The sequence below is a fragment of the Myripristis murdjan genome, chromosome 9, assembly GCF_902150065.1.
Source record: "Myripristis murdjan chromosome 9, fMyrMur1.1, whole genome shotgun sequence".
Taxonomy (NCBI): domain Eukaryota; kingdom Metazoa; phylum Chordata; class Actinopteri; order Holocentriformes; family Holocentridae; genus Myripristis; species Myripristis murdjan.
The window spans coordinates 923,901-949,445 of record NC_043988.1 but is presented as its reverse complement, the minus strand read 5'-3'; the positions used below and the strand labels follow the sequence as shown (position 1 = coordinate 949,445).

General features: G+C 41.8%; 1 protein-coding gene across 1 annotated transcript in view; it reads right to left on the bottom strand.

Moving 5' to 3' along the window:
- Positions 1-1,040: 1,040 nt before the first annotated feature.
- The window catches only part of tncb (tenascin Cb), an 85,421-nt gene continuing 60,916 nt past the window's right edge, over positions 1,041-25,545 (bottom strand). Inside the window, exons 14-23 of the mRNA XM_030060638.1 lie at positions 21,004-21,147; positions 20,707-20,826; positions 19,254-19,397; positions 11,214-11,344; positions 8,470-8,602; positions 7,452-7,603; positions 6,998-7,094; positions 5,758-5,919; positions 5,190-5,353; positions 1,041-2,508 (exon numbers count right to left, since the gene is read on the bottom strand). Coding sequence (XP_029916498.1) covers positions 2,398-2,508; positions 5,190-5,353; positions 5,758-5,919; positions 6,998-7,094; positions 7,452-7,603; positions 8,470-8,602; positions 11,214-11,344; positions 19,254-19,397; positions 20,707-20,826; positions 21,004-21,147 — 1,358 coding nt within the window. The 3' untranslated portion in view covers positions 1,041-2,397. The remainder of the gene's footprint in view (positions 2,509-5,189; positions 5,354-5,757; positions 5,920-6,997; positions 7,095-7,451; positions 7,604-8,469; positions 8,603-11,213; positions 11,345-19,253; positions 19,398-20,706; positions 20,827-21,003; positions 21,148-25,545) is intronic.

Here is a 25,545-nt window from a genome sequence, read left to right as displayed (position 1 = left end):
TTACTGTGCTTTGTAGTGAAAAACAGATGGAAGATAATATTTTAATCAAAATTATCGATTGATAGATATATATACAGATAGATGTAATTTTGTTGCTCTGCTAGTGCTTCAGCTTGCAACCTCCGTTATGTGCGTACATCTGCATCCCAGTGGAATTTCAGGTCTGGTGCAGTCAGTGTCTGTGTGTCCAACTCTGATATGATAAATCTGACGCATGTTGATTGATTAAATTGATTACATATTTAATGTAGATCAGCTCAGTACTAAACTGGTTGACCTTATTTTTGATTAGATTCCACACAAGTATGCATGCCTATGTTGTACTAACATGTTGTACTAATATTATTATTCGGGGATTCAGTGGAGAGTTTGTGTCCCATTATAAATGCTGTTTCGGAGGCTTTTCCATGACATGAAAATGGTATGATTTAAAGATGTTGAAAATCATCCCAGAATACTGTCCATCAGCACTTTCACTCCAATAAATCAAAGGCCACAACTGGCCTTGAAAAACCCCACAGCAGTTGGATCCTTGTGTGGAAAACAGCATGGCAATGAATCTCATCCTATAACCTGAAACCATCTGTTTGAAAATCATGTTTTTTCTATAAATTCAAATATATATTTTTTGAATCTGTAGGTTTCAGCCTGGCTTAATTTATTTATTTCAAACTTTCATCTTTTGCACAACCAAGTTGACTTTCACACAGCCAGAGACCCCCACGTGAAGTCACTTTGCCCTAGAAGACCCTGATATTAAGAGACATTTTTTCAAAAGTATAAATTCAATATTCAAATTCAGTTATTCAATCACTTACTTGAACCCTTACTAATCATGGTGAGATTTAACCAGAAAGAGGAAAATAAAAAAAATGATCCCTCATACATCTACATTTTAACAATTTCTAGTGAATAGAGTAACAGTAAAATTAAACTATTCCCTATGTCCCTGGACCCCACTTTGAAAACCACTGCTCTGCACAAAAAAAAAAAGAAAATCATTCTTTTAAACAAACTTGTTTTATTGTAATATGGTTTACAGAGAAACACCTGTTGTTCACCCAGTTATAAACAAACAAAAGAACAAAAAGAAACTTAATTTACACAGGCATTCTTTAGAGGGTCAGTGGTTTAGTATCCTGCCCTAGCAGGGGACAAGGGGAGTGGAAAGGGGAACTAGTTCTCTAGTTTTGGCCTGCCCAAACACCATATATTTTCCTCACACCATAGCGATCATACTTTTGAAATTGGCCTTTTTTTATTTGACCATCCATATCTTTTGTATCAACAACACATAACATTCTCTTGTTCCACATATATGTACTGTATTCACATTTTGAAAAGAAAAAAAGTCATCATCCCATTTCATTATACTGAACAGGTCCTGCCTCAGATTCATAGAAGAAACAAAAAAATCAAAACACGCCACTTTTTACTTTTTTTTACTTTTTCTCTGCTCTTTAGCTGTTTTAAAACACATGATACTGTAGCTTCACCTTCAGGGCTCACACAGTCAGTGGAAACAACGCTGTCCATGTGGACATGGGATGTGGGGGTTAAATACTTTTATCCAGTTTTTTTTTTTTTTTTTTAAATCTTTTCATTCCCATTTGTCACCTCAGATGTCTGCTTACACTGGAAAAAAAAGGATAGAGGGAGCTGGGAATCTGGGAATGATTAAGTAACACTGAGACTAGTAAATTGTACAAAGACAGATGAATGGCAATTTAGATGGAAGGTATTTGATATCTGAGCAGGGTCTTCTGAATGAAATCCCTTTTTGAGCTAGAAAATGTTTGAATTGAGATCAATGCCTGTGTGATACTGTACAAGGAATAGAATTTCTGTGGTAATCCAGTTTAAACTGCTTTCAGCAAACACATCCTGAACCTAAACAAGACTACATGCACTGTAAACAGCCTGTCCTCTCTGCAACACCCCCTCCCCCCTCCCCCCAGATGTGAGAGTAATGAGGCTTAGATGTGTTACAGGGGATCTATAACACAGGGTACCTATTACTGTACTCAACATAATGCCCGAGCTGCACGCAAATATCCACAAATGCTGCAATGTAAGACAAAGATGAACAGGTGGGTGCGATGGAGTTGTTTGCCCTCTTTGGTGCATGAACAGAATCAGTGCGGGCTTGACCGAAGTCCATTTTGTAATATCCACATCAACCATATCAGAGTAGGGGAAGGGGCTTGTTGTGGGGATCAGGTGTCAAGGCTGATCTGGGAGCAAATGGGAGGAAGATATGTTTGTTCAAGTGGATGCAGCAGGGCTCTTGGCAGTGGCTTTGGTAGCTGCAGGGTGGGGAAGGGTGGGGCGGTGAGGTGGTTTATGGGGGGTCCAGACAGAGTACTAGTGGTAGTGGTGATGCTAATTTCGGATAATTTATGATCGTTTCCTCCTTCCCTCCAGGTTTCTGAAGTTGGATGGCCTGATCTTCATCTCGGCAAATTCAATCGAGTGCTCATGACCCTTCCAGTGGAACCAGTTAACGCCCTGGAGGGGGAAAAATGGACAAAAGAAATGGGGGTGAACACTGAAATCTGATTTTAATGTGATCTTAATGATGAAAAACAGGTGTCATAAACATGTCTAGAACTGTTCTCACAGCACAAAAACCAGGAACCCTTACTGCTGAAGAACTGGTCCCCATCTTTGGGGTTAGAGTTCTTGGAGCCACTTGCATGTAAGTTTTCATCCAAGTATCCCTTTACCTTCAATGAGCTGTGTAAAATTACTTGCGGGAAAATCTTAAGGGAAATTAAGTTTCATCCAGTTCTGACAGTTGGAAAAAATCTTTACAAAACTACTTCTCTGGGCATTCGGGAGAACAATGAAGTAGAATGAGTCTGAGGGAGAATTTTAAGGGACAAACAAAACCTTAGGAAATACTGACAGAGCAGTAGCTACTGGACTGCTCCTGTTCTGACAGGGGGAATATCAGAGCTACACAATCCCTCACCTGGAACTGCATCAGTTTGACAGAGGTTCATGTAAATATATATCATATAAAATAACACAGGCTATGTTACCTGACTCATATTCTTTAAATAATTTATTTGAAAAAGCTATAACTGAGGCAACGCAAAAATGTTAGTGAGTTTTTCCAGTCAGTTCAGGGCTTAAGCCTTTAACTTTTCATCATTATGGTAACCAGGTATAACACATTCTCATTAATTTTGCAACTTTGTTGCTGCAAAACCCTTAAGTATAACCCCTAAGTGGAGTAGTTACAAAGTAACATGCAACATGTTTAAGTACACCCCTTAGGTTAGGTAACTTATCTCTTTAAGTATTTAACTTAAGATGGGTACTTAAAATGCTGTATGCAGGTGGCTTCTGGGCACCAAAGAGATACCTGCAACTGAGGTAGTGCTCTCTCATGTTTTAGCACTGAATATTCTTGACTGGTTAAAGTTATGATGCAAACAGAATGTGAAAGTATCAGCCCCACTGTTTTTAAGGCCAGCAAATGCAAGCAGCAAATTATTAAAAGAAACTCTTCAGGTACTGCAGTGACTGAAAAAAACTGTTTGTCAACTTTGGCCAGTGTTTGTCTTTGTCCCCAATTCATTTTCAATATTCTATGTAGCAAAAGTAGTCCAAGTTGTCTTTAGCATCCTCAAGCTCACTTTCAGCTGTTGTGCATGACTTCTCTACAGGCATCCCAGCAGAACAGTGGTAGCCTGGATCCAGCCCTTGTGAATCGACAGCTACATTTTTGAATTATGTGGTGATTCCTGAGGTCTGGAACAGCTCTCATTCCCCAGGGTAGATCTCACCAGAATCTGTAGGACATGCCTGATTGGCTGGCCAGCAAAATCTCTAACACCTGTACTTCAGAGAGGTAAACAAACATGACAGTGGCGGTGAAGAGTTGTGGTCTTGCCGTCAGCAAGCTAAGTGTGGTCTTCTGTTCTTAAGAAATGTTACCAAAATCATATATTAGAAGAATAACAATTTGCTAGTCCAAAAGGTGCTGTTGTTGTGGCAATGCCTGATGATGCAATTAGTTAACCTAGTAGGATTAATTTAATGGTGATGAATACTTTTGGCCCACAGGTGGGCAAGCCCTGACTTTGGTAAATCATCTCTGATAGAGACATAGCCAGAAGGCATTAAATTACAGTTTGATTCATGGAGTCTGGAGACCAGACTAGAACAACATGAACATAACCATGGCTCCATATGAGGCACAGTGCAGCGTCAGATCCTCAGGCAGGGCGCCTCTGCTCATTCATAATCATATCATCTGCTCTTAAATCTCTTAAAACCAATCTTTTTAAATTACCGTATTTCCCCAATTAATCGCCCGGGCGTTTAATACGCAAAATGAACTTGGACCCTGGGCGTTTAAAAGAACCAGGCGGCTATTCACTGCAGGCCTTTATTTATTTTTGCACAGACCTGCACCAGGCCATTATTGTGATGACAGTTACTGTCCAACATATTTACAGTCGGTCGATTTAAGATTACAGTGCACCCTTTTTTCTAACGTTAGCTAGCGCTCTTATTTTGACAGAAAACGGAAGTGCCGCACAGTTATTGTGCGGTTAACTGTTTACTTCTGCAAAAATAAGGTGAACAGCCTTATTTTGGGTTTACCTCATTATGATGCAAATAATCGCCCCGGCGGTTATTCGGGTGGGCGTTTAATACGCAAAATGCGTGCAGACCCCAGGCGTTTATAAGAACCAGGCGGCTATTTGCGGCCGGGCGATTAATTGGTGAAATACGGTAGTTTTTAATTAATTCATTCCTTGCCATCGCTCTTTACTTCTTTCTTTCAACTTTGTAATCTTGTTACTCCTCCCGCTCTGTTTTTCACCCTGTATTCAACTTAATTAATCTTTTATCCTTTTTACTTGTGTTTTTATCATTGTATAAGCATTTCAAATATTTGATTAGAAAAATACTATATAAACAACGTTATTATGAGCAGTACTACTATGCAATATGGCAGTAATTGTAAAAGTGTAAAAATGTGGCATCACAGGAAACACACATCCTGTCCTGTCAACAAACAGAACTAACAATATTCATATAATATGATTAGCAATCATCACTTTCCTGACAGGTAAAGTGTTAGAGTAGGAAAGTGACGTTTTTCATGTGGAAGACTAGAGTATCTATAGCAACAGCAAGCACAGTGTGAGGTCTGTGGTGTTCAGCCATACCTTGCTATGACTGTTGTCTCCATATCGGCCCATGAGGTTGACACGGTGGCAGTTTTTATACCAGAAGGCTCCCTTATAGGACAGGGCACAGTTGGTAACGGCAATGTCATTGTCATGGTCATAGGTGGAGAATGGACGCCCATGGTGGTAAGTCATAGAGTCTCCTACAGTGACACATAGAGGACGAGTCAGTTATGAATATTTTATTTTGTAAAATGTCTACAATAAATGAGGTCGTAGCTTCTCTGCATGAGTATGGATGTGTTCATGTGCTTAAAGTAAGTCTTCACCAAATGAAATTGAAAAATTACTAACAAACAAATAAACAAACATATGGAAACAATACAAATAATATAAAAATGGAACAAGAGTACTCTCCATCACAAAATTAAAACACAATAAAAATAAAATAAAATACAAAATCAGTATTTAAAAAACATGGGATGTCAGCTCTTCTTCACAACCTAATTTGGATGTTTCTAATGCAGGCTTTGAATGGTTTTAGCTTCCAAGATTAAAATTGTTATAACAAGTGATATTCCAGCCTATGGTACAGAATCAGACTGACCTGCAGTTCCACTGTATCCTCCCACATGGACCTTGTAGCGGGTGCGAGGCTCCGAAACAGAGAACTTGTCATACTGAGCGTAGGCTGTCTCTCCTTTATCCCTGAGGTCGACTCGCAGCTCATACTGACCTCCAGCTGTGATCTTATGCAGGTTGGACAGACCTGAAAGACAGATGAGGAAAGTGAAGCTGTGGCTCACTAGAATGGAAGAAGTGGCATGATGTGATAGATTATATACAATGATAATGCCAATGATGATAATGATGGTAAGATGGTATGCAGCAACATTATCATAATATTCTAATTACTACAACATGAATACTATTAAGGTTTGACCAGATTTTAAGGCTGACTGAAATATTTCTTTTCTTCAGAATTTGAAACATTTCAGATTCATTTGTGAACAAAACTTGAAAACAATGGAAGAGAAATTCTGCATTTGATTACTAACTAATTACTCGTTTTTTGTTTTGAGGCTGACCAAATTCCATGACATTCAAGGACTTGATCGCTACCTGGAATAGGCTTTTCAAAATTCCTTGACTTCCCAAAAAATCCATAACCCACAGGAACCCTGTCCATTAATGAACATCTTAAATTATTTATGCTGAAAAATATTCAAATATCTTGGATTTCCAACAGACGTTTAGACCATGGGACACAAAAACTCTACTGAAACTTTAAATCTCTGGGGAAACTTAACTTTCTGTAGAGATTTAAAGTTAAAGGGATACTTCACCCATAATGCATCATTTTTGTGTCAAGTACTCACTTGTGCACTGCTATCGTAGTACACTCATATTCCAAAAATGAGTTTTTTCTTGTTTGTTATGAGGATTAAGTCAGGGGGTGTCATCCTGTTTTGTTTGTGGCCATTTGAGACTGTAAACTGTGATTTGGCGTTTTAAATAAACTTAAGCTTGAAACTTTAACTTGTTGCCTATTGCGTTTTGGAAAGTGTAAAATTTGTAAAAACTATCAGTAGTATACTGCACTCTTTTGGTACCTAGGCACGGCACTCTCCACTCTCCTCTTATAGCAAAGTGCTCCTTAACATTGATTTTTTAAACTCTCTTTTATAGTTGTAGTGTTTTTATTGTGTTTTTAGGTCTGTCAAATTATGCTGCTTTTTGGGGAAATGCCATAGGAAATTTCACTGTAAAAGCTACAGTGACGATAAAAGTGTTTTCTGTCTTACAATAGTAGAATATTATAATGTGTTATGTTGACTAGAAGTTACCCAGCCAGAATTCATCATTCATGTCACCAAAGCCAGCTGTGTAGTTCTTCCAGTTGCGGAAAAACTCCAGTTTACCACTCTGTCGTCTGAGGAAAACCTGTGTGGAGAAAACAATCCATCAAGATGGAAAAAAGAAAGAAAAACGTATAATTATAAGAGTGATCCTGCACATTTGATGCTTGGACCCCTAATCATCCAAGCAATCATAAGAGGGCTCCAAGCACCTTGGACCCTTAAATATCTTGGGGCCTCTATGGGGCAAAATCACTTCAAATAGGTGTCTGCATCTTCAAGTCCATGTGGGGGTCCAGAACATGAAAAGTTTGAAACCCCCTGTTCTACACCACCAGAGACCCGAATGATCTCATCGTGGCACCATCTCAGCTGCATGTGGAGAGCTTTCGGTCAGTGAGCTTCCAACTGCCACACACCGGCTGTATGCTGTGTAACTTACAATCCATCCACCTCCATCAGTGGTCATGTCACAGTAGACCTGGACAGGCTGGCTCTCATCTCCGCCCAGATAGACGGTGTACAGGCCTGAGCTGGTGTCGCCGTTCAGCAGGGCCTGTGAGCAGTCCCTTGGGTGCCTGTACAGCACACCCGCTACACACATAGACACACACACAACACACAGCCAGTGGATTAGTCATCCCACAGGACAACTTGCAAAACGACTGTGTAAAACAAGGTTTAATTAGTACACTGCAAAAACTCAAAATCTTACCAAGATTATTTGTCTTATTTCAAGTCAAAATGTCTTATTATTAGTCAAAATATCTCATTACACTTAAAATAAGACATGGTCACCTCAGAAGTAACTTGTTTTTAGACAATTGTCTCTTGTTTCAAGTGAGAATTTGCTTGAAACAAGTGAAAATTTGCTTGTTTCATTGGCAAAATTTGTTTCTTGTTTCTAGCTAATTTTCACTTGTTTCAAGTGAATTTTCACTTTTTCCACTGGCAAATTTTGCCAATGAAACAAGCAAATTTTCACTTGTTTCAAGTGAATTTTCACTTGAAACAAGTGAAAATTGTCTAAAAACAATTTACTTCTGAGGTGATCATGTCGTATTTTAAGTGTAATGAGATATTTTGACTAGATATAAGACATTTTTGACTTGAAATAAGACAAATAATCTTGGTAAGATTTTGCGTTTTTGCAGTGTAGAAAGGATAGAGTTGTTTTGGACCAGCACACTAGAATCTCTGAACAAACTGTTAAGACTAGATATTAAAAACCTCATCATTTCATCTGTTTCCAGTGTAGTTCACTTGTTTCAAGAACAATTACAGGCACAACTGTGAGATTATATCAACGAAAAATAGTTGAGTTAAAAAGAAATATGTTAAGTTAAAATCCATATCAAAAGCAAAAATTAAGCACTGAGAGTCAAACAATCAGTTCCACTTGTTTCCCAAGAATCCGTTTTGACGCAGAGATTTTTTGCCATGTGCACGTCTCCACTCACTGGTGGTGAAGATGGTAGTGATGACTCTGCTCCTCTTTGGTCCTGCGATGGCCTGCAGCTTGACTGAATACTCTGTGGAGGCGCTGAGCTGGGCCATGTTGTAAGAGACAGCAGTGGGACTTAGTACCACCTCCTGAAAAAAAACAAGCCACGGCAAGTCAGATTAACACTTTCAATCCTGAGCAAATTCTCTTCAGTCTTTTCAAAAATATAGCATACAGGAAATGAGCAAATTACCAAAAAATTACTATAAAATTACTAAAAATAAGCAATGCTTGTGAATGCTGCTCTCAGACACCCTTCACAAGCATTTAAAGGCCCCACGCTGTCCACTTTTCCAGGGTTTTATTTTATCTGTTGATATTCCCAGCAACCGGCGACACGGTGGTGCAGTGGTTAGCACTATCGCCTCACAGTGAGAAGGTCCTGGGTTTGATTCCCACCCAAGGTCCTTTCTGTGTGGAGTTTGCATGTTCTCCCCATGTCTGCGTGGGTTTCCTCCCACCGTCCAAAGACATGCAGGTCAGGTGAATTGGAGAAGCTAAATCCCCCCTAGGTGTGAATGTCAGTGTTTGTCTGTCTGCCCTGCGATGGACTGGTGACCTGTCCAGGGTGTTTCACTGCCTTTGCCCTATGTGTGCTGGGATAGGCTCCAGCACGACCCTAGTGAGGATAAGCGGCTTAGAAGATGAATGAATATTCCCAGCAAGATGTATTTGTGGTTTTGAGGACCTGTGGTCTGCTAAATATAGTTTGACAGCTCCTCTCTCTTGCCTTTCTCCTGGAGCTCTGGCAGCACGGTTCATTTAGCCAATCAGAAGAGAGAATCAGCACCTCTCCACTGATTGGCTGACTGTTTTCTGAGTGACATATGGTCGGGCACAAGCAAGTAAGTGAAACCTATGTTGCTCAGCGGAGCTCAACAGTGCTCACCAGTAAACGGGAATTATCATCTTATATAGATCTATATTATGTATCATTGTCATGGCTGCCGCTGAGCGTGATGTTATAGACCTGTTTACAGCCTACATCATCAAAAAGTTGCACGTGCAGTTTGCTAACAGAAGTACTACTATTTTGCCTGGCCGGACAAGTTTACAGCATTAAATAATACCATCAACAGCATCAAAATGTCAGGCTGTTGTGTGTATAGTTGTCAAAATCGGCATTCTAAAGGCGGACTCAGGTTCTATAGGAAACCAACTGGATCGCGACCTTTTCAAAGCAACCGAAGGCGGCTGTGGCTTCAAGCTGTCATGTAGCTTCGTGCAGACTGGACTGAGGACACGATCAAAACTGCTCACGTATGTGGTGCCCATTTTATATCAGGTAAGGTTATGTGTCTACTCTGTGATTTCACTAGAAAGCCTGGTTTGCACAAACACCAATAATTATCTTTTAATGTTATGACCGGGCTTGCAATCAACACAAGTTTGGTAAAAGACTAACATGTTTATAACTTCTAAATTTTTTTTTGCATGTATCAAATCTAAGCACGATCAGGTTTTAGGTGCAAATAACAAATACTGGCTTCTGAAATTATGACCAAATTGCCACTATGTAAAGATCATGAAAAGGTTTGCTGACCGTACATGTTTGAGCCCGACTCCACAGACGGCAGGAGACACCAAACCACCTCAAATCTGTTCATTACAGGATGTTACCGTCTTGTTGAGACAGAAAAAAAAAAAATCACGTGCCGGTTGAGTTGACGTTGGTCCAGACAGTGTGGGGACAGCAGTGTCCATTTCCAATAGTTTCTTTGCGAAACCGGCATTGTATTGTGTCAGGTTGATAAAACAGTCGGCGCTGAACAGACGAGCAAATTTGGACTAAAATCCTGCAGGACCCGGGGGAAAAACTGACATCAGCCACTGGTCTGTAACGTGCGTTTCTTTTGGAAGAGTGTGCAGTGAAACACGAGTCTCCTTGCATCCGTCTGTGGTGCAGCAACATTTCTTCAGCATGTGGCTAACTTGTTAGCTTGTTGCCTGGGGAGCGGAGGCAGGCTGGCTCGCTTCTTCCGCCTCTTTATGACATCATAAAGAGGTGGAAGTGCAATCCACTCGTTTTACAGGGAGAGTTTCAAATAACGGGCTGTGTGCATCTCTCCGTTTATATCAGGTTTAATGCATGGGACAGTATTTATGTGGCCCCGACTTTCCCTATCACGCAAAAACAACAAAAATTGCATTTTTCATGCCATGGGGCCTTTAAACATAAAACTTAAAAACTAAAAACTAAAATAAAATAATGAAAATAAAAATACTTTTAAGTAAGAAAAAGTATAAGTGAAGTAATATTTGAAAAAAAAAATTAAATGTGAAAAAAAAAAAAAATAGAAATAATAAAGGAAAAACAGACCATGAAAAAAAAATGTATGTGGTGTAAGAATGCTTATGCTATTTTTTTTTTAAACTGACAAAAAACTGACAAAAGTAGCAATTTAAAAATGCTAGAAAAAGAGAAATAAAGGTAACTTCATTCAGCTTACAGATGGCTACCAGTGCATGAAAGCATCATGGATTACTACATGTTTCATTTTGCTAAATCATATTGCTTGGCTCTTGAGTTTGTGTGGACCCTGACTTAATATGAGTAATGATGGATGTGGACCCTGAGGCTATACCAGTTGATAACCAATGATCTAAGACATTAACAGCACAAAACATAAACAACTGAGTAGCATCTTTCTCAGCCTACAAGCACTCATACTGGTGGAACCACGGTGTGGCTGCACCCACCCGCACAGTGCCATCGGCGGACTCGAAGCTCAGAATGTAACCGGTGATGTCGGCACGAGGCGGCTTCCAGGTCAGCTGGGCGCTCTCTGTCTGGATGTTACTGGCTGCCAGGTCCTGAGGAGCATCCACATCTAAACACACACACACACACACACACACACACTCCTCCTGTAAGTCCATAGAGCAGCATCACGCAGTTCCAGTTTAGAACAGGGCTGTCAGACATCAGCTTCATTCAAAGAGACCGCCATGGGGGTCGGATTAGTTTTGGCATCAATATGACTTGAGTCAACACATGGCTATTTTAGGCTACAATCAATTTGTATCCTACCTATCAATGAGAAACTGCAAATTAGCTCATGAAAGTAACACATAATGTAGAAATACATAAAGCAGAAGAGTGAAATGCAACAAATACATATCATACAGGTTTACCATTTACCTCCCAGAGGAAAAAATAACTGCTCTTTTCATCCTTCTGGAAAAAATCTACATTCCATGTCAACCTTTTGCTCTTTTGATAGCATGCTTACTAAACAAACTAGCCTACTGGTTTTTCCTTTACTTCTGTCCGATTCTGCGTCTGGCTGATGGATAGTTTGTAGTGCTAGGTCTAATTAATTTATCATAATTTATCAGTAATCATTAATTTATCAATTGATTTACAAGTTACAATTTTAAGAATATGGCTGTTTTTTCCCCTTTCCCTCCAAAACATCTTAAGGACCAGATGAGACCAGATGAGGCTGGATTTGGCCCCAGTGCCATATCTGCCATCTCTGGTCTAGAAAGATATTGTTCAAGCAGTTGTACTGTGTATATATATAGTGATATCTGCAGTAATGTCTGTGATACTGTATGTGTTGCTCTGCTTGCATTTTCTCATGCTCATCTCAGCTGCTATCCATTTCTCACTTATTAAATTCTACATACATCCTATTTTTGGCATCAATTCTTTGTCTTTCTTTCTTCTCTCTTTTTCATTTTTAATGAAATTGTAAATTAATAATTAATTTCTCTTTGCTGTATCCCATTACTATTTGTTGCTGCAATGGCTCAGTTTTCCTCACAGGCATTGTAAATCTAAAGTTATATGGATTACATAAGGGTATTCAATGTATACGTTTAGCAGTGAATGCATAACAACATAAAAAGTGCATTCAAAACTTTCATTAAGTGGTCCTTAGTATTATTACAGTGGTAACAAAGGAAAGGTCCTGTGATTGCTACACTGCTATTGATTTTGATTGATTGAATTTTTGATCTATGATGCGATGTGCTTTTGTCTCTGAATCTTTGCCTAAGTCTTAAACTGTGTCCCAAAAACATGTTACAGCGGTAACAGCTGATAGTGCTCATGGTTACAGTGATCAGCTGTTCTATAGTAATAATAATAATAATAATAATAATAAACTTTATTTATATAACACCTTTCATAAGATAAATGCAGCTCAAAGTGCTGTACGGTTATAGCAATAAAACAATAAAAAACAATAAATAATAGACAGGACAGGACAGGAGAGGAGAAAGTAGAGAAACAGGGTGGGAGGGAGGGGCGCAGAATACGAGTGTGACAGAGGGGAAGAGGGTTAGGAGAATTTGTGGTGTGGTGTGGTCCTGAAACTACGCTAGATAGCTTCAATTCACTAGCAAGGACCACACCAACAACAAGATACGATTGAACGATTTATTGCGAAGCCAATTGCGAACTTGATTGACAGTCTTGTAGTTCGGCTGTGTGTGGGGAAGCTTTGTAGGGAATCCGCCGTAGCTCCCGGGCATGACGAACCCCCCCCCAAAAAGCTTCATTACTTGAGACAGGATTGCATGGATCTGAGATCTTTTAGATCTGAACAAATGTAGCGGTGATATGCTTGAGATGACCAGTGGCCCAAGATTTGAATTATATGTTCGGAATGAGCGTTTACAGTAGTGGACTGGGATACGTCGGGAATGGAGAAGATTTGGCAAAAGTGCTGGTGGAACCAGAAGCGGGTGGCTACATGTCCAGATTTGAAGGCAAACAGGGAATCTGATGATGAAAGGCTCTGGGCTTTGCGAAATTCCAGGTAGTTCGAAATAGACTCGAAAGGATTTAGAGGTGACTGGACTTTGAAGAAAAGACTGGCGTCGGCTGTCTGGATTGATTGGTTTTGGTTCGCTTAAGGTAGAACACTATGGTGTCATCTGAGAAATATGATAAGTCGGAGATGCAAGCATGGTGGCGAGGGTCGAAGTGTAGGGAGGATGTGGTGAATTCGGAGCATCTGCGGAACCTGAAAAAAGGCAAGCAAGAACATGTCTTTCCAGGGTTCGGGCCATGTTGGGAGAACTGTGTCCAGATCGAATGGTCTGGATACTGATGATTAGAAGGCCGGAAGAAAAAGGAAGATGGTGAAGGTTTTGCATTGGCTCCTGATGTTGGAGGCCTCTAAGGAGGGATGCTATTTGAGGAAGGCTGGAGGCTAGACCTTGAGAGCCGGTTAGGAGCTTGGAGGAAAGCTCATGTCACTAAGGTACATTTTGATGATGAGAGTTCTGATGCCGATGAGGAGTGGGCATAGGTGATGAAACTGGTCAAGGTGACGATGTCGAATGATGGGAAGATTAAGTTTAAGAGATACTGTTGATGATGGAGTTCCTGGATTCGATGATTAGTGGTATTGAGGCGGGGTTTACAGGTTGAAAATCGGAGCCGACTATGGAGGGATCGTTATTGGGTAGTTGTTTGCATAAGGGGTCAAGCTTCTGAACTTCTGGAGTGAGAAATGGGAACGAGTCTGCAATGGCATTGAAGTGACCAGGGACATGAGCAGCTCGAAGGATGTACTGGTGAGTGACGGAGTGCCAGTTTAGACGACGCATGAACGGCATGATGGATAAGGAATTGTAACGACCTTTGTTGATAATGTTAACGAATGCCAGGTTATCGGAGTAGAGGAGGACAGACTTGCGAGACCATTCATGGCACCGAAGGATGGCAGCAACTACGATGGGATATATTTCGAAGTGTGCTGAAGATGTCGTCTTGCACTCACTAGCAAGCTCTGGGGCCATTCTGCTGCTGACCATCTTCCATCGTAGAAACCCCACAAAACAGGCAGATGGAGCAGCGGTATATGAGTTAATGTCATGAGAGTGAGTCGGATGGTCGTCGTAAAAGAAGGTAATCCCATTCCAGTTTGAGAAGAGGTTGAGCCACAGATGGAGTTCGGCCTGACTGGAACTGTGAGATAAAGTCCAGCAGGGACAGAACAGAAGCGGCGAAGGATAGCAAGTGGGAGATGAAGGCTTGCCCATGAGGAATCAAACGCATGGTGAAGTTGAGGATTCAATTGAGCTTTATGACTGAAAGAGAAGCTTGCAGTCGGTTTGTGTCCAGAGTGACACTGAGAAATTCCACAGATGTGAAGGGGCCCTCTGTTTTCTCGGCAGACGGTGGCATTCCTAGGTCAGGGAAGACAGCAGTGAGTGTAGCCAAACCTGAAGCTGATGGTGACGATGGTGGGGAATTATGAGAAAATCGTCCAAGAGATGGATGAGACATGGAATTTTGTGATTAGAAAGCAGAGGCTCTTCTGTGGCTCTGGAATGGCTGAAATTACTTGGCGTGGGCGGGGATAGAGCAGGGCACTGGGTGGGAAGGCGCTTTGCACGGGGAGCATGGAAGGGCTGCACGGTGGCAAAGATGCGGCAATAGATTTCATTATCAAGTGTGCTCTAGTATCTTTGTTGAACTGATGGAGTTGGGCTGCTGCTTCGGAAGCAAAATGGACGGGATATTCCAGAATATGATGAGAACTGTCCCATGAGTACACTGGTAGCCAGCAGGGGGTGCTGGCATCGCGGTGCCATAAACCTCAGCTATTGCAAGCTGCTGCGACTGCTGGATGTGAGTGGCAGGTGGTGACGGCATCTCGGTGCCAGGAGCCCCAAATGACAGAAACTGTGGTTGTTGCTGAATTAGAGCTGCGGAGGGTGTTGGCATCTCGGTGCCAGGAGCCCCGAATGGAGAAAACTGCTGCTTTTGCTGGAATAGAGCTGCTGTTGCTGGAATAGAGCTGCGGAGGGAGCTGGTATCCCAGTGCCAGGGGCCCCGAATGGAGAAAACTGCTGTTGTTGCTGAATTCAAGCTGCGGAGAGTGTTGGCATCCCAGTGCCAGAAGCCTATGCTGGAGGAAGCTGCTGCTGTTGCTGGAATATAGCTGTGGAGAGCCCTGGCATCCCGGTGCCAGTGGCCCCTGCTGGAGGAAGCTGGTGCTTTTGCTGGCATAGAGCTGTGGAAGTTGTGGAGAGCCCTGGCATCCTGGTGCCAGGAGACCCTGCTAGAGGAAGCTGGTGCTGCTGCTGATTTAGAGCTGTGGAGGGTGTTGGCATCCTGGCGCCGGAAGTCTGTGCTGGAGGAAGCTGCTGCTGTTGCTGGAATAAAGCTGTGGAAGGCTCTGGCATCCCAGTGCCGGAAGCCTGTGCTTAGAGGAAGCTGCTGCTGTTGCTGAATTAGAGCTGTGGAGGGTGTTGGCATCCTGGTGCCGGAAACCTGTGCTAGAGGAACCTGCTGCTGTTGCTGGAATAAAACTGTGGAAGGCCCTGGCATTCCTGTGCCCGAAGCCACTGCTGGAGGAAGCTGCTGCTGTTGGAATAGAGCTATGGAAGGACCCTGGCATCCCGGTGCCAGAAGCCCCTGCTGGAGGAAGCTGCTGCTGTTGCTGGAATAGAGCTGTGGAAGGACCCTGGCATCCCGGTGTCAGAAGCCACTGCTGGAGGAAGCTGCTGCTGTTGCTGGAATTGAGCTGTGGAAGGACCCTGGCATCCCAGTGCCAGAAGCCACTGCTGGAGGAAGCTGCTGCTGTTGCTGTAACAGAGCTGTGGAAGGCCCCTGGCGTCCCGGTTCCAGAAGCCTCTGCTGGAGGAAGCTGCTGTTATTGCTGGAATAGAGCTATGGAAGGCCCCTAGCATCCTGGTGCCAGAAGCCCCTGCTGGAGGGAACTGCTGCTGTTGCTGGAATAGAGCTGTGCTTCTGGCATCTCAGTGCCAGAAGCATGGGCTGGAGATAGCTGCTGCTGTTGCTGGAATAGAGCTGTGGAGGGCACCTGGCATCTCGGTGCCAGAAGTCTGTGCTGGAGGAAGCAGTTGCTGGAATAGGCTCCGGGGACACGACATGCCGTGGTTATCTTCTCTGGATGAAGAAGGGGACTTTTTTAAAATTTTATTATTATTATTATTATTATTATTATTATTATTATTATTAAAATATAATTTAATTCAATTTATTTATTTATTTTTAATATACTCTAATGTATTCTTTCTACTGGAGTGCCTCTTTCTGCTGACTTTGAGCTGAAGGGTGTTGGTGCACTGTTCCTTTAACTGTGGCGGGGGCGGTGACGTTAGGACGGGACGTGGTGGACGCGGTGACGTCAACCGGAAGGCGGCTGTTTGTGTTGTGGAGGCGAGCGGTAATACAAAGTTTTGTTTTGTTTTTGTCAGTTCTGTGAAATGCAATTCCTTAAACTTAAGTATTTTGTTAAGAGCTGCTACAGTCCAAACGGAGATTTCTGAGGGAAACTGGCCATATGGGGACCTTGCTGGAACGTGGCGATGATGGAGGAGGAAGGCTTGGGGACGTGGAGGAATCGTCCGACGATGATAATGGACTGAAATTATTTTGGATATTTAGGAGACATGAACTGGGCGGAATACACACTATGGAGGAAACTGTGTTGGCTGGTCTGACCGGATTTTGGGCACCGAAGCGGCGGAGAGATGCCTTTCATCTGGTGCTGGAACCGCGGAGAAGGGCTGATTAAAACTCTGGGCCTGATCGTCCTGATCCCGGTCGAACGAATCATCTTCCGAAGAAGAGAGGGAAACGAAGTCCATGCTGGAGTGAGGTGAGTGGCTGCTGAGTAAAGTTTAAGTTTAAGGTGCAGATTGCTTCGAGTTTAGGGCACTAAGTTGCCGGGTCTCAGTTTTCGCGCAGAACACGAGAGTGACAGAGGGTTAGGTGAATTTAAGCAATGCCGGAAGAGGCGTGGTTGTGGTGTGGTCCTGCTCGGTCCTGCTCCCGAAACTACGCTAGATAGCTTGGCTGAATCTCAGGCTGTGTCCCAATTCAAAGGCTGTACGCTATCTAGGTCGTATTTATAGGCTGCTTACGTCACGGCGGCGCGACAAGTGCTGTCCCAATTCAATTTTACCGCGCAGGGTCCTGCAAATGCAGCCAACAGATCCAGCCTATTTTTGACTCATTTGCAGGAAACACCTCCACGATGCTTCGCGGCCAACATCACAGCCTACTTCCCATGGTACCTTTCGGTCCAGTTGAATTTCTGGATCAGCCACCATTGCTGGAATTATTAAGCATGTTTCAGACCGTCTTAATGTTTATATCATGACGTTTTGATAAGTTTTCGTGCCTATTATTACCACCATAGATTCGGTTTAGCTGTTAACTGTATCCGAACAACGCCTGGAAATGCAAGTTTAGTTAGATGAGTTAGATAGGCATTTTGCATGATGTTTCCATAGCAACCATCAGCGCATGAGGTACGTTACAATGTAGCCATGTGTACAATTACTTTAATCCCAATTAATTTAATTGGGATAGTCTGTTGCAATTGATTTGAGGTGTAACAATTATGTTAATTTTCTGCATCTTCACGAAGACAAAATAAAATAAAATACATAAAACTACAGAATCAATGTTGTCCCATCTTGAAGCTGCTTATCGTTTTGTTTCATGCACAGGTGTTCACTGACACACCTCCGAAACCTACTTCGGCATTTTACGCTGCATCACTCGAATGCGCTTCGGGAAGCCTCGATAATAATGATGTAGGAATCCTCCGCAGGCTACACCGTCCCAATTCACTTAACTTTTAGTTCCGGTAAACTTGGTATCGGCACCTACGTCGGACGCCTCCTACGTGGGCACCGTGGGCTGAGAGCTAGAAGTCATCTAGCCCTTCGATTGAGACAGACCCTCAATCTCCTCCCTAAGCCCTGAGCCCTGAGCCCTCACTGACTAAAGTAGCTGCACCTGGAAAGTGATTGAGTCCGTGAGGCTGCAAGGGGCTGAAGTACTATAAAAAGGGAATGGGACAGCCCTTTGTTTGGGTGTCAACAGCGATGCATCATGTTTCTCACAATCACAGCTACATTTTTTTGCTTGGTATTTTTGAGGAGTTGTAAAAACAGCATTAAAAAATGATCTACTCCCACAAAAGGCATTGATGAGCTTGCCAAGAGATAAAAAACAAATATGCATTGCCTATCTGCTTATTTCCTTCGTTTCTGAAGGCCATCTTATATAAAATAGGCCTATTGCACCCTCCATGTTTTTTTTTTTTTTTTTTTTTTTTGATACCATGTAGGATTTATGATTTTATGATTGAAAGGTAGGAAGGTGCTAAGCCATTTAGTGCTTTATAAACAAGTCAAAGAATTTTAAAATCTATCCTCAATGCTACCAGTAGCCAGTGCAAAGATGCTAATACTGGTGTAAAATGTTCTCTTTTGCTGGTTTTGGTTAAAATTCTTGCTGCTGAATTTTGAACGAATTGCAGCCTATCTATGTTTTTTTTTTTTTTTTTTTTTTTTTTTTTGTAAACCAGCATAAAGTGCATTACAGTAATCTAAGCGTGAGAAAACAAATGCATGCTATGGATCAAACAACTTGGGAAAGAATTATTCCTATACACAGTGTTCGTTTTGGGTCTTTTAACACATGAAAATATATGATTTTTTGTAAAACTAACATCATTATTTATTTTAATATAGAAATGCACTTAAACAACCTCCAAGCTGTTCAGTATTGTGATCTTTGTAATGTGCACAATACTGTTTTAGCCTAATTATAATTATATATATTTTTAAAACAGATTATTCATTAAGTATGACAGTGAAAGTGATGTTAAGCCTCCTTTGAGTGGCTTAAGACAGTTATTTTTAAGAGTGAAAACACTGGTTCAGGTAGACAAGTACAAGTAACGAAGGGCTGGTTGGCAGTTTGAACTCATATGGAGTGTGATCAGTGCTCACCGGTGGTAAACTCCGCTGTGGTGGCTGTGCTCTTGGCTGAGTCTCTCACAGCATACACCTTCACTGTGTAACGCGTTGCTGGTGTCAGAGAGCTCATCTCAAACTCCACAATGTTTCCTGACACACGTTCCATCACTGGTGCCACTGCAACACACAAACAGGCAGGCCAACATTTTGGACTGAATGTTAACACAACATAAAAATTAACAAAAAGAAAAAACAAAAACAACATTTGTTTAAAAGAAAGTACAAAAATGTACATAAAGTGGTAGCAGTGCTTCTACTACCATGGGGACCATGTGCTGGCTTGTCTCAGGGGCATCTTTGCATAGCCTACACCTTGGGTCTGCTCTACTCTGATAGACCCTGGCTCAATGGCTCTTGTGCACAGGGCCTGTTCTTGTGCTGCCGTGATTAGTGCCTCTGTGCTGCCTGTCAGTCGAGCGTTTTCCAGCCACTGGTAGGTCTTCTTGATATCAGTCACTCCTTCAACTTGATGGTGGTACATGCCATGTAGGGGCTTGTTCCTCCAAGTTGTCTGCTCCTCTTCCTCTGCAGGGTTCTGCTGCCTGAGGCATTCACTTATCAGCTCATCCTTTGGGCCATTTTCTTTATGTCCTGGATTTTCAATGTTTCATCCTGGACCGTGGCCCTGACTCTCACTAGTCCTCGGCCTCCCTCTTTCCGCTTAGTGGTTGATGTCCTTGCGGCCTCCTCATGGTTTCCATTAGCCTGTGAGATACCAGGGTACTTGTAACTGTCCTGGATATCTCCTATGTTGCCCTCTGGTACGTCGACCCCTTCAGTTCTGATCATCTTGCCTCTCTTTGAGACCATCCGGCTGCACTTATCCAATCCGAATGACATCCCTATGTCGTTGCTGTAGATCCTGGTGGTGTGGATCAGTGAGTTGATTTCTCACTCATTCCTGGCGTACAGCTTGATGTCATCCATGTAGAGCAGGTGGCTGATTGTTGCCCCACTTTGGAATTGGTATCCGTAGCCACTCTTTGTGATGATCTGACTGAGGGGGTTCAGGCCTATGCAGAACAGCAGTGGTGACAGCGCATCTCCTTGATATATGCCGCACTTGATGCTGACTTGGGTAATCGGTTTTGAGTTGGCCTCTAGGGTTGTCTTCCACATTCCCATTAAGTTCTGAATGAAGGCCCTTCGGTTCCTGTTGATCTTATACAGTTCCAGACATTCCAGTATCCATGTGTGCGGCATCAAGTTGTAGGCTTTCTTGTAGTCAGTCCAGGCAGTGCACAGGTTGGTCCGTCTGTTCTTACAGTATCGGGCGACTGCTCTGTGGACCAGTAGTTGGTGCTTGGCTCCTCTGGTGTTTTTGATTATTTTGATTGTATGCATTGAAATCTGATAGACAGCAAATGTACTTGCTGTCTGTGTATATGCGTATGTGTGCGCGTGTGTGTGCGTGTGCATCACATACCTGTGTCTGCGCTGTAGGTGATGATGTAGCCATCCACAGTAGCAATGGCAGGCTGCCAAAGCAGTAGAGCTTCAGTGTCTGTGATGTTGACTGCAGTCAGACCACGGGGCTTATCCAGAGCTGCAACACACACACACACACACCACAGCCCCCCACAAATGCCTCAGTGAGCAACTTGCTTTTTACTTTATTTTCTTTCATCACTTTGTGTGTGTGTGTGTGTGTGTGTGTGTGTGTGTGTGTGTGTGTGTGTGTGTGTGTGCGCACGCACAGTGTTTTGCTTTGTGTGAGGCTTACCTGTGGTGACGCTATCAGATCCAGGCTCACTCTCCCTCTGACCCTTGGTCGCGATGACACTGACCTGATAAGTGACCCCCGGTGTCAGGTTGGGCAGCACAGTCTGAGACTCGGCGCCGTCCACTGTTACCGTTTTAGCATTTCCTGCATGACAGAAGGTGAAGAAAGTTCAAGTTTAAAGCCACCAGTTCAATGATTTTATTCAAAAAATAGTAGTAAAACATAAGATAATCTTTATTGTCCAAAAATGTGGAAAATGGCCTATGCCTTTGGTTAAAACACATCACACTAAATCACAACACATCCAATAGTAAAAGCTCAATCCGCAGAATTCCAATCAGCTGTAACATGTTCCAGTGTAAATGCTGTTCGCCAGTTTAACAGGGTTATTGCATTTGTGGGGAAGACTTTTTGTAAAAGTTCTTGTTTGCTGCAGTGGCTCTATAACACATTCTGAGGGCAGTTTGATGAACTTTAAAGAGAGGATGAACAGGATCAGACACAATTTAAATCGACCGACTGTAAATATGTTGGACGGTAACTGTCATCACAATAATGGCCTGGTGCAGGTCTGTGCAAAAATAAATAAAGGCCTGCAGCGAACAGCCACCTGGTTCTTTTAAACGCCTGGGGTTCAACATATTAAAAGTTAAAACACTCTCAACAAGACTTCTGCAAACAGTCCCTAAAATTTCCTTGCTTATCATATGAATCCAGTTTCCTGATTACATACAAGTGCCGTGTTTCTTTTTTAAAGATGTATTCTATGTTAGCTGTAAAACTTAAAGTGCCATTGAAAAAGGTTCCTAGATATTTCAACTCCTCTCCTGTTTCAACAGGCTGATCACTGATCAGACAAGGTGTAAAATAATGGCAGGCATGGTGGTGACTCAATAACCAGCTCCTTAGTTTTTGCTTTCTGTAATAAAGAGGGCTCTGTCTTCACCACACAGCTTTTTCACCAGTTGTGATCAATAGTCAGACAGTAGTGTGTACATGAGTATAAATAATTGGGTCCTCTCATTGACGATAATCTGTCTTTTGACCGGCACATCGATTCTGTTTGCAACAAAGCAAACCAGCGTTTGTACTTTTTGCGTAAGCTTCGCCTTTTTAATGTTGATTGTGCTTTTATGAGGATGTTTTACTCATGTTTTATTGAATCTGTTTTATCAGCTGGTTTGGACTTGTTAATATTAGAAACAAAAACAGACTTCTGAGCATCGTTGAAGTGTGTCGTAAGGTGGTGGGTACCTCCCTCAGCTCTACAAGATGAGAGTTTTAAACAAGGCCTGAACAATCCTTTCTGAGCCATCTCACCCTCTGGCTGTGGAATCTGAGTTGCTCCCGTCTGGCTGCAGATACAGATTGCCTTGGTGCAGGACAAACAGACTTAAGAAATCTTTTGCTGCCATCAACGTCCTCAATGAGTGACCAGTATGTTTTGTCTTCCATTTGTGGAAGTGTTGTTTTGTTTATCATTTGTGGAAGTGTTTTTTTGTTTATCATTTGTGGAAGTGTTTTTTTTCTGTTTATTGTATTCTAGATATGATTGCTGCTGGCTGTACCACAGTTTGCCCCTCGGGGATACTAAAGCTGACCTTGACCTTGGCCTTAGTAAGTTCAGCAGTCTGGTGGATATATGTAGACTGATTGACTGTGCCGCCTGTATTATTTTATAAATAGTAGATGATATTATCTCATTATCAATACACTTTTCTGTAAGCAGGTAAAATAGGTGATAAATGATATCCCATAGTGATATTCTTCTCTCTGTCTGGTAAACATTTTGTACAGGCAGAGGTGAATAACTTCAGTTAATATATGACAGTTAATGTATCATCAAGCCTTATTTTCACATGGACTCTCATATTTTATTCTCTAAAATTTCAAAATTGTCTAAGAAAGCGATACATGGCAACACATTTGTTAATCTTTTAAAATTCAATTTATCTTATTTTTGAATGTAATATTGTATACAAGATTTAAGCAGTTTTGTAGCGTGATTGTAGATAGTTGGTGGACCAAGTAAAATGGGTGGGCTTCTCAGCACCTCATTGTATAGTAGTGCCTATAACTAATCACTAGAGGGCACAATCTATCTGTCAGAGGAGAGAAGATCATTCCTTTGTTTGGAGATGGTGCAGGGTTCAGTGGCACTGTGGAAGGAATGATTGAATGGATAGTACCAGAGCACTGTGATTTTCAGTATTTAAAACAGAAAGCTTTATTGTCATTATGTAATAAATATAATGAGATGTCTCACAACCTGCACTATGTAGCAATGGCGATTTTAAAGCATGTAAACTATGATACCTGTAGCCCTTTGAAAGCTGAATAAATCCACAAGAGGACATTAGAGTGACTGAGAGTTTGCAGACCCTGACTGTTCATTAAATTTAAAACTGGGGCATGAAAAGTGCAGCATTACAAACACATCTGCTGAATGAGAGCCATACAACCACACACTGAGTTCCTAAATTAATTAATATACTGAAAGGGTTTTTATGTTTGTTTTAAATACTATAAGTAGTTTGTCTTTGAAAGAGTATTTGTTGATTTCATATATAGTTACCAAATATATACAGTACAGGCGAAAAGTTTGGACACACCTTCTCATTCAAAGTGTTTTCTTTATTTTCATGACTATTTACATTGTAGATTCTCACTGAAGGAATCAAAACTATGAATGAACACATGTGGAGTTATGTACTTAACAGAAAAAGGTGAAATAACTGAAAACATGTTTTATATTCTAGTTTCTTCAAAATAGTCACCCTTTGCTCTGATTACTGCTTTGCACACTCTTGGCATTCTCTCCATGAGCTTCAAGAGGTAGTCACCTGAAATGGTTTTCACTTCACAGGTGTGCCTTATCAGGGTTAATTAGTGGAATTTCTTGCTTTGTCAATGGGGTTGGGACCATCAGTTGTGTTGTGCAGAAGTCAGGTTACTACACAGCCGACAGCCCTATTGGACAACTGTTAAAATTCATATTATGGCAAGAACCAATCAGCTAACTAAAGAAAAACGAGTGGCCATCATTACTTTAAGAAATGAAGGTCAGTCAGTCCAGAAAATTGCAAAAACTGTTAAGAGGAGACTGCGCCAATCAGGTCTTCATGGTCAAATAGCTGCTAGGAAACCACTGCTAAGGAGAGGCAACAAGCAGAAGAGATTTGTTTGGGCCAAGAAACACAAGGAATGGACATTAGACCAGTGGAAATCTGTGCTTTGGTCTGATGAGTCCAAATTTGAGATCTTTGGTTCCAACCGCCGTGTCTTTGTGAGACGCAGAAAAGGTGAACGGATGGATTCCACATGCCTGGTTCCCACTGTGAAGCATGGAGGAGGAGGTGTGATGGTGTGGGGGTGTTTTGCTGGTGACATTGTTGGGGATTTATTCAAAATTGAAGGCACACTGAACCAACATGGCTACCACAGCATCCTGCAGCGACATGCCATCCCATCCGGTTTGCGTTTAGTTGGACCATCATTTATTTTTCAACAGGACAATGACCCCAAACACACCTCCAGGCTGTGTAAGGGCTATTTGACCAAGAAGGAGAGTGATGGAGTGCTGTGGCAGATGACCTGGCCTCCACAGTCACCGGACCTGAACCCAATCCAGATGGTTTGGGGTGAGCTGGACCGCAGAGTGAAGGCAAAGGGGCCAACAAGTGCTAAACACCTCTGGGAACTCCTTCAAGACTGTTGGAAAACCATTTCAGGTGACTACCTCTTGAAGCTCATGGAGAGAATGCCAAGAGTGTGCAAAGCAGTAATCAGAGCAAAGGGTGGCTATTTTGAAGAAACTAGAATATAAAACATGTTTTCAGTTATTTCACCTTTTTTTGTTAAGTACATAACTCCACATGTGTTCATTCATAGTTTTGATTCCTTCAGTTAGAAGCTACAATGTAAATAGTCATGAAAATAAAGAAAACAATGACATGTATGTCTATATACCTCTGTCTCTCTCTCTCTCTCTCTCTCTACACACACACACACACACACACACACATATTAACTGTTCATAATAACTGTATATATATATTTGAAATTAAAATGAAATTATGAACTATTGCCATAAATCTACCCAAAAGGTCAACCAAAAAGAAACTAAAAGAAAAAGACATAAAGTGAATTTTGGTAAGAGGGTGAAATAAACCCACCGACTCGCTCCTGGTTTTCAAACTGTGTTTAGGATGTCAGTAAATCTTGTCCTGATGCTTCAGATCTATTTTGGTTGATATAACCATCTACAGAAGATGATGGTAAATCCCATTTTTTCCCCCCTGTTTTTTACAGTGTACCAGTGTTTTCAGACTGGCATAGTACAGTAAAAACTGCTGCAAGGGAAACAGTGATCTAGTCTTTTAATGGAAAAAAACATCATAAAGTACACTTATCATAAAGTAAATATATATATATATATATATTTTCCTGGTGTTTGTTTCTATTTGTGTTGGAATGGTAGTAGTTCCACCAATCAGAGATAAGTAACAGCCATGAGCTCATCACTGTTACAAAATGATTTCC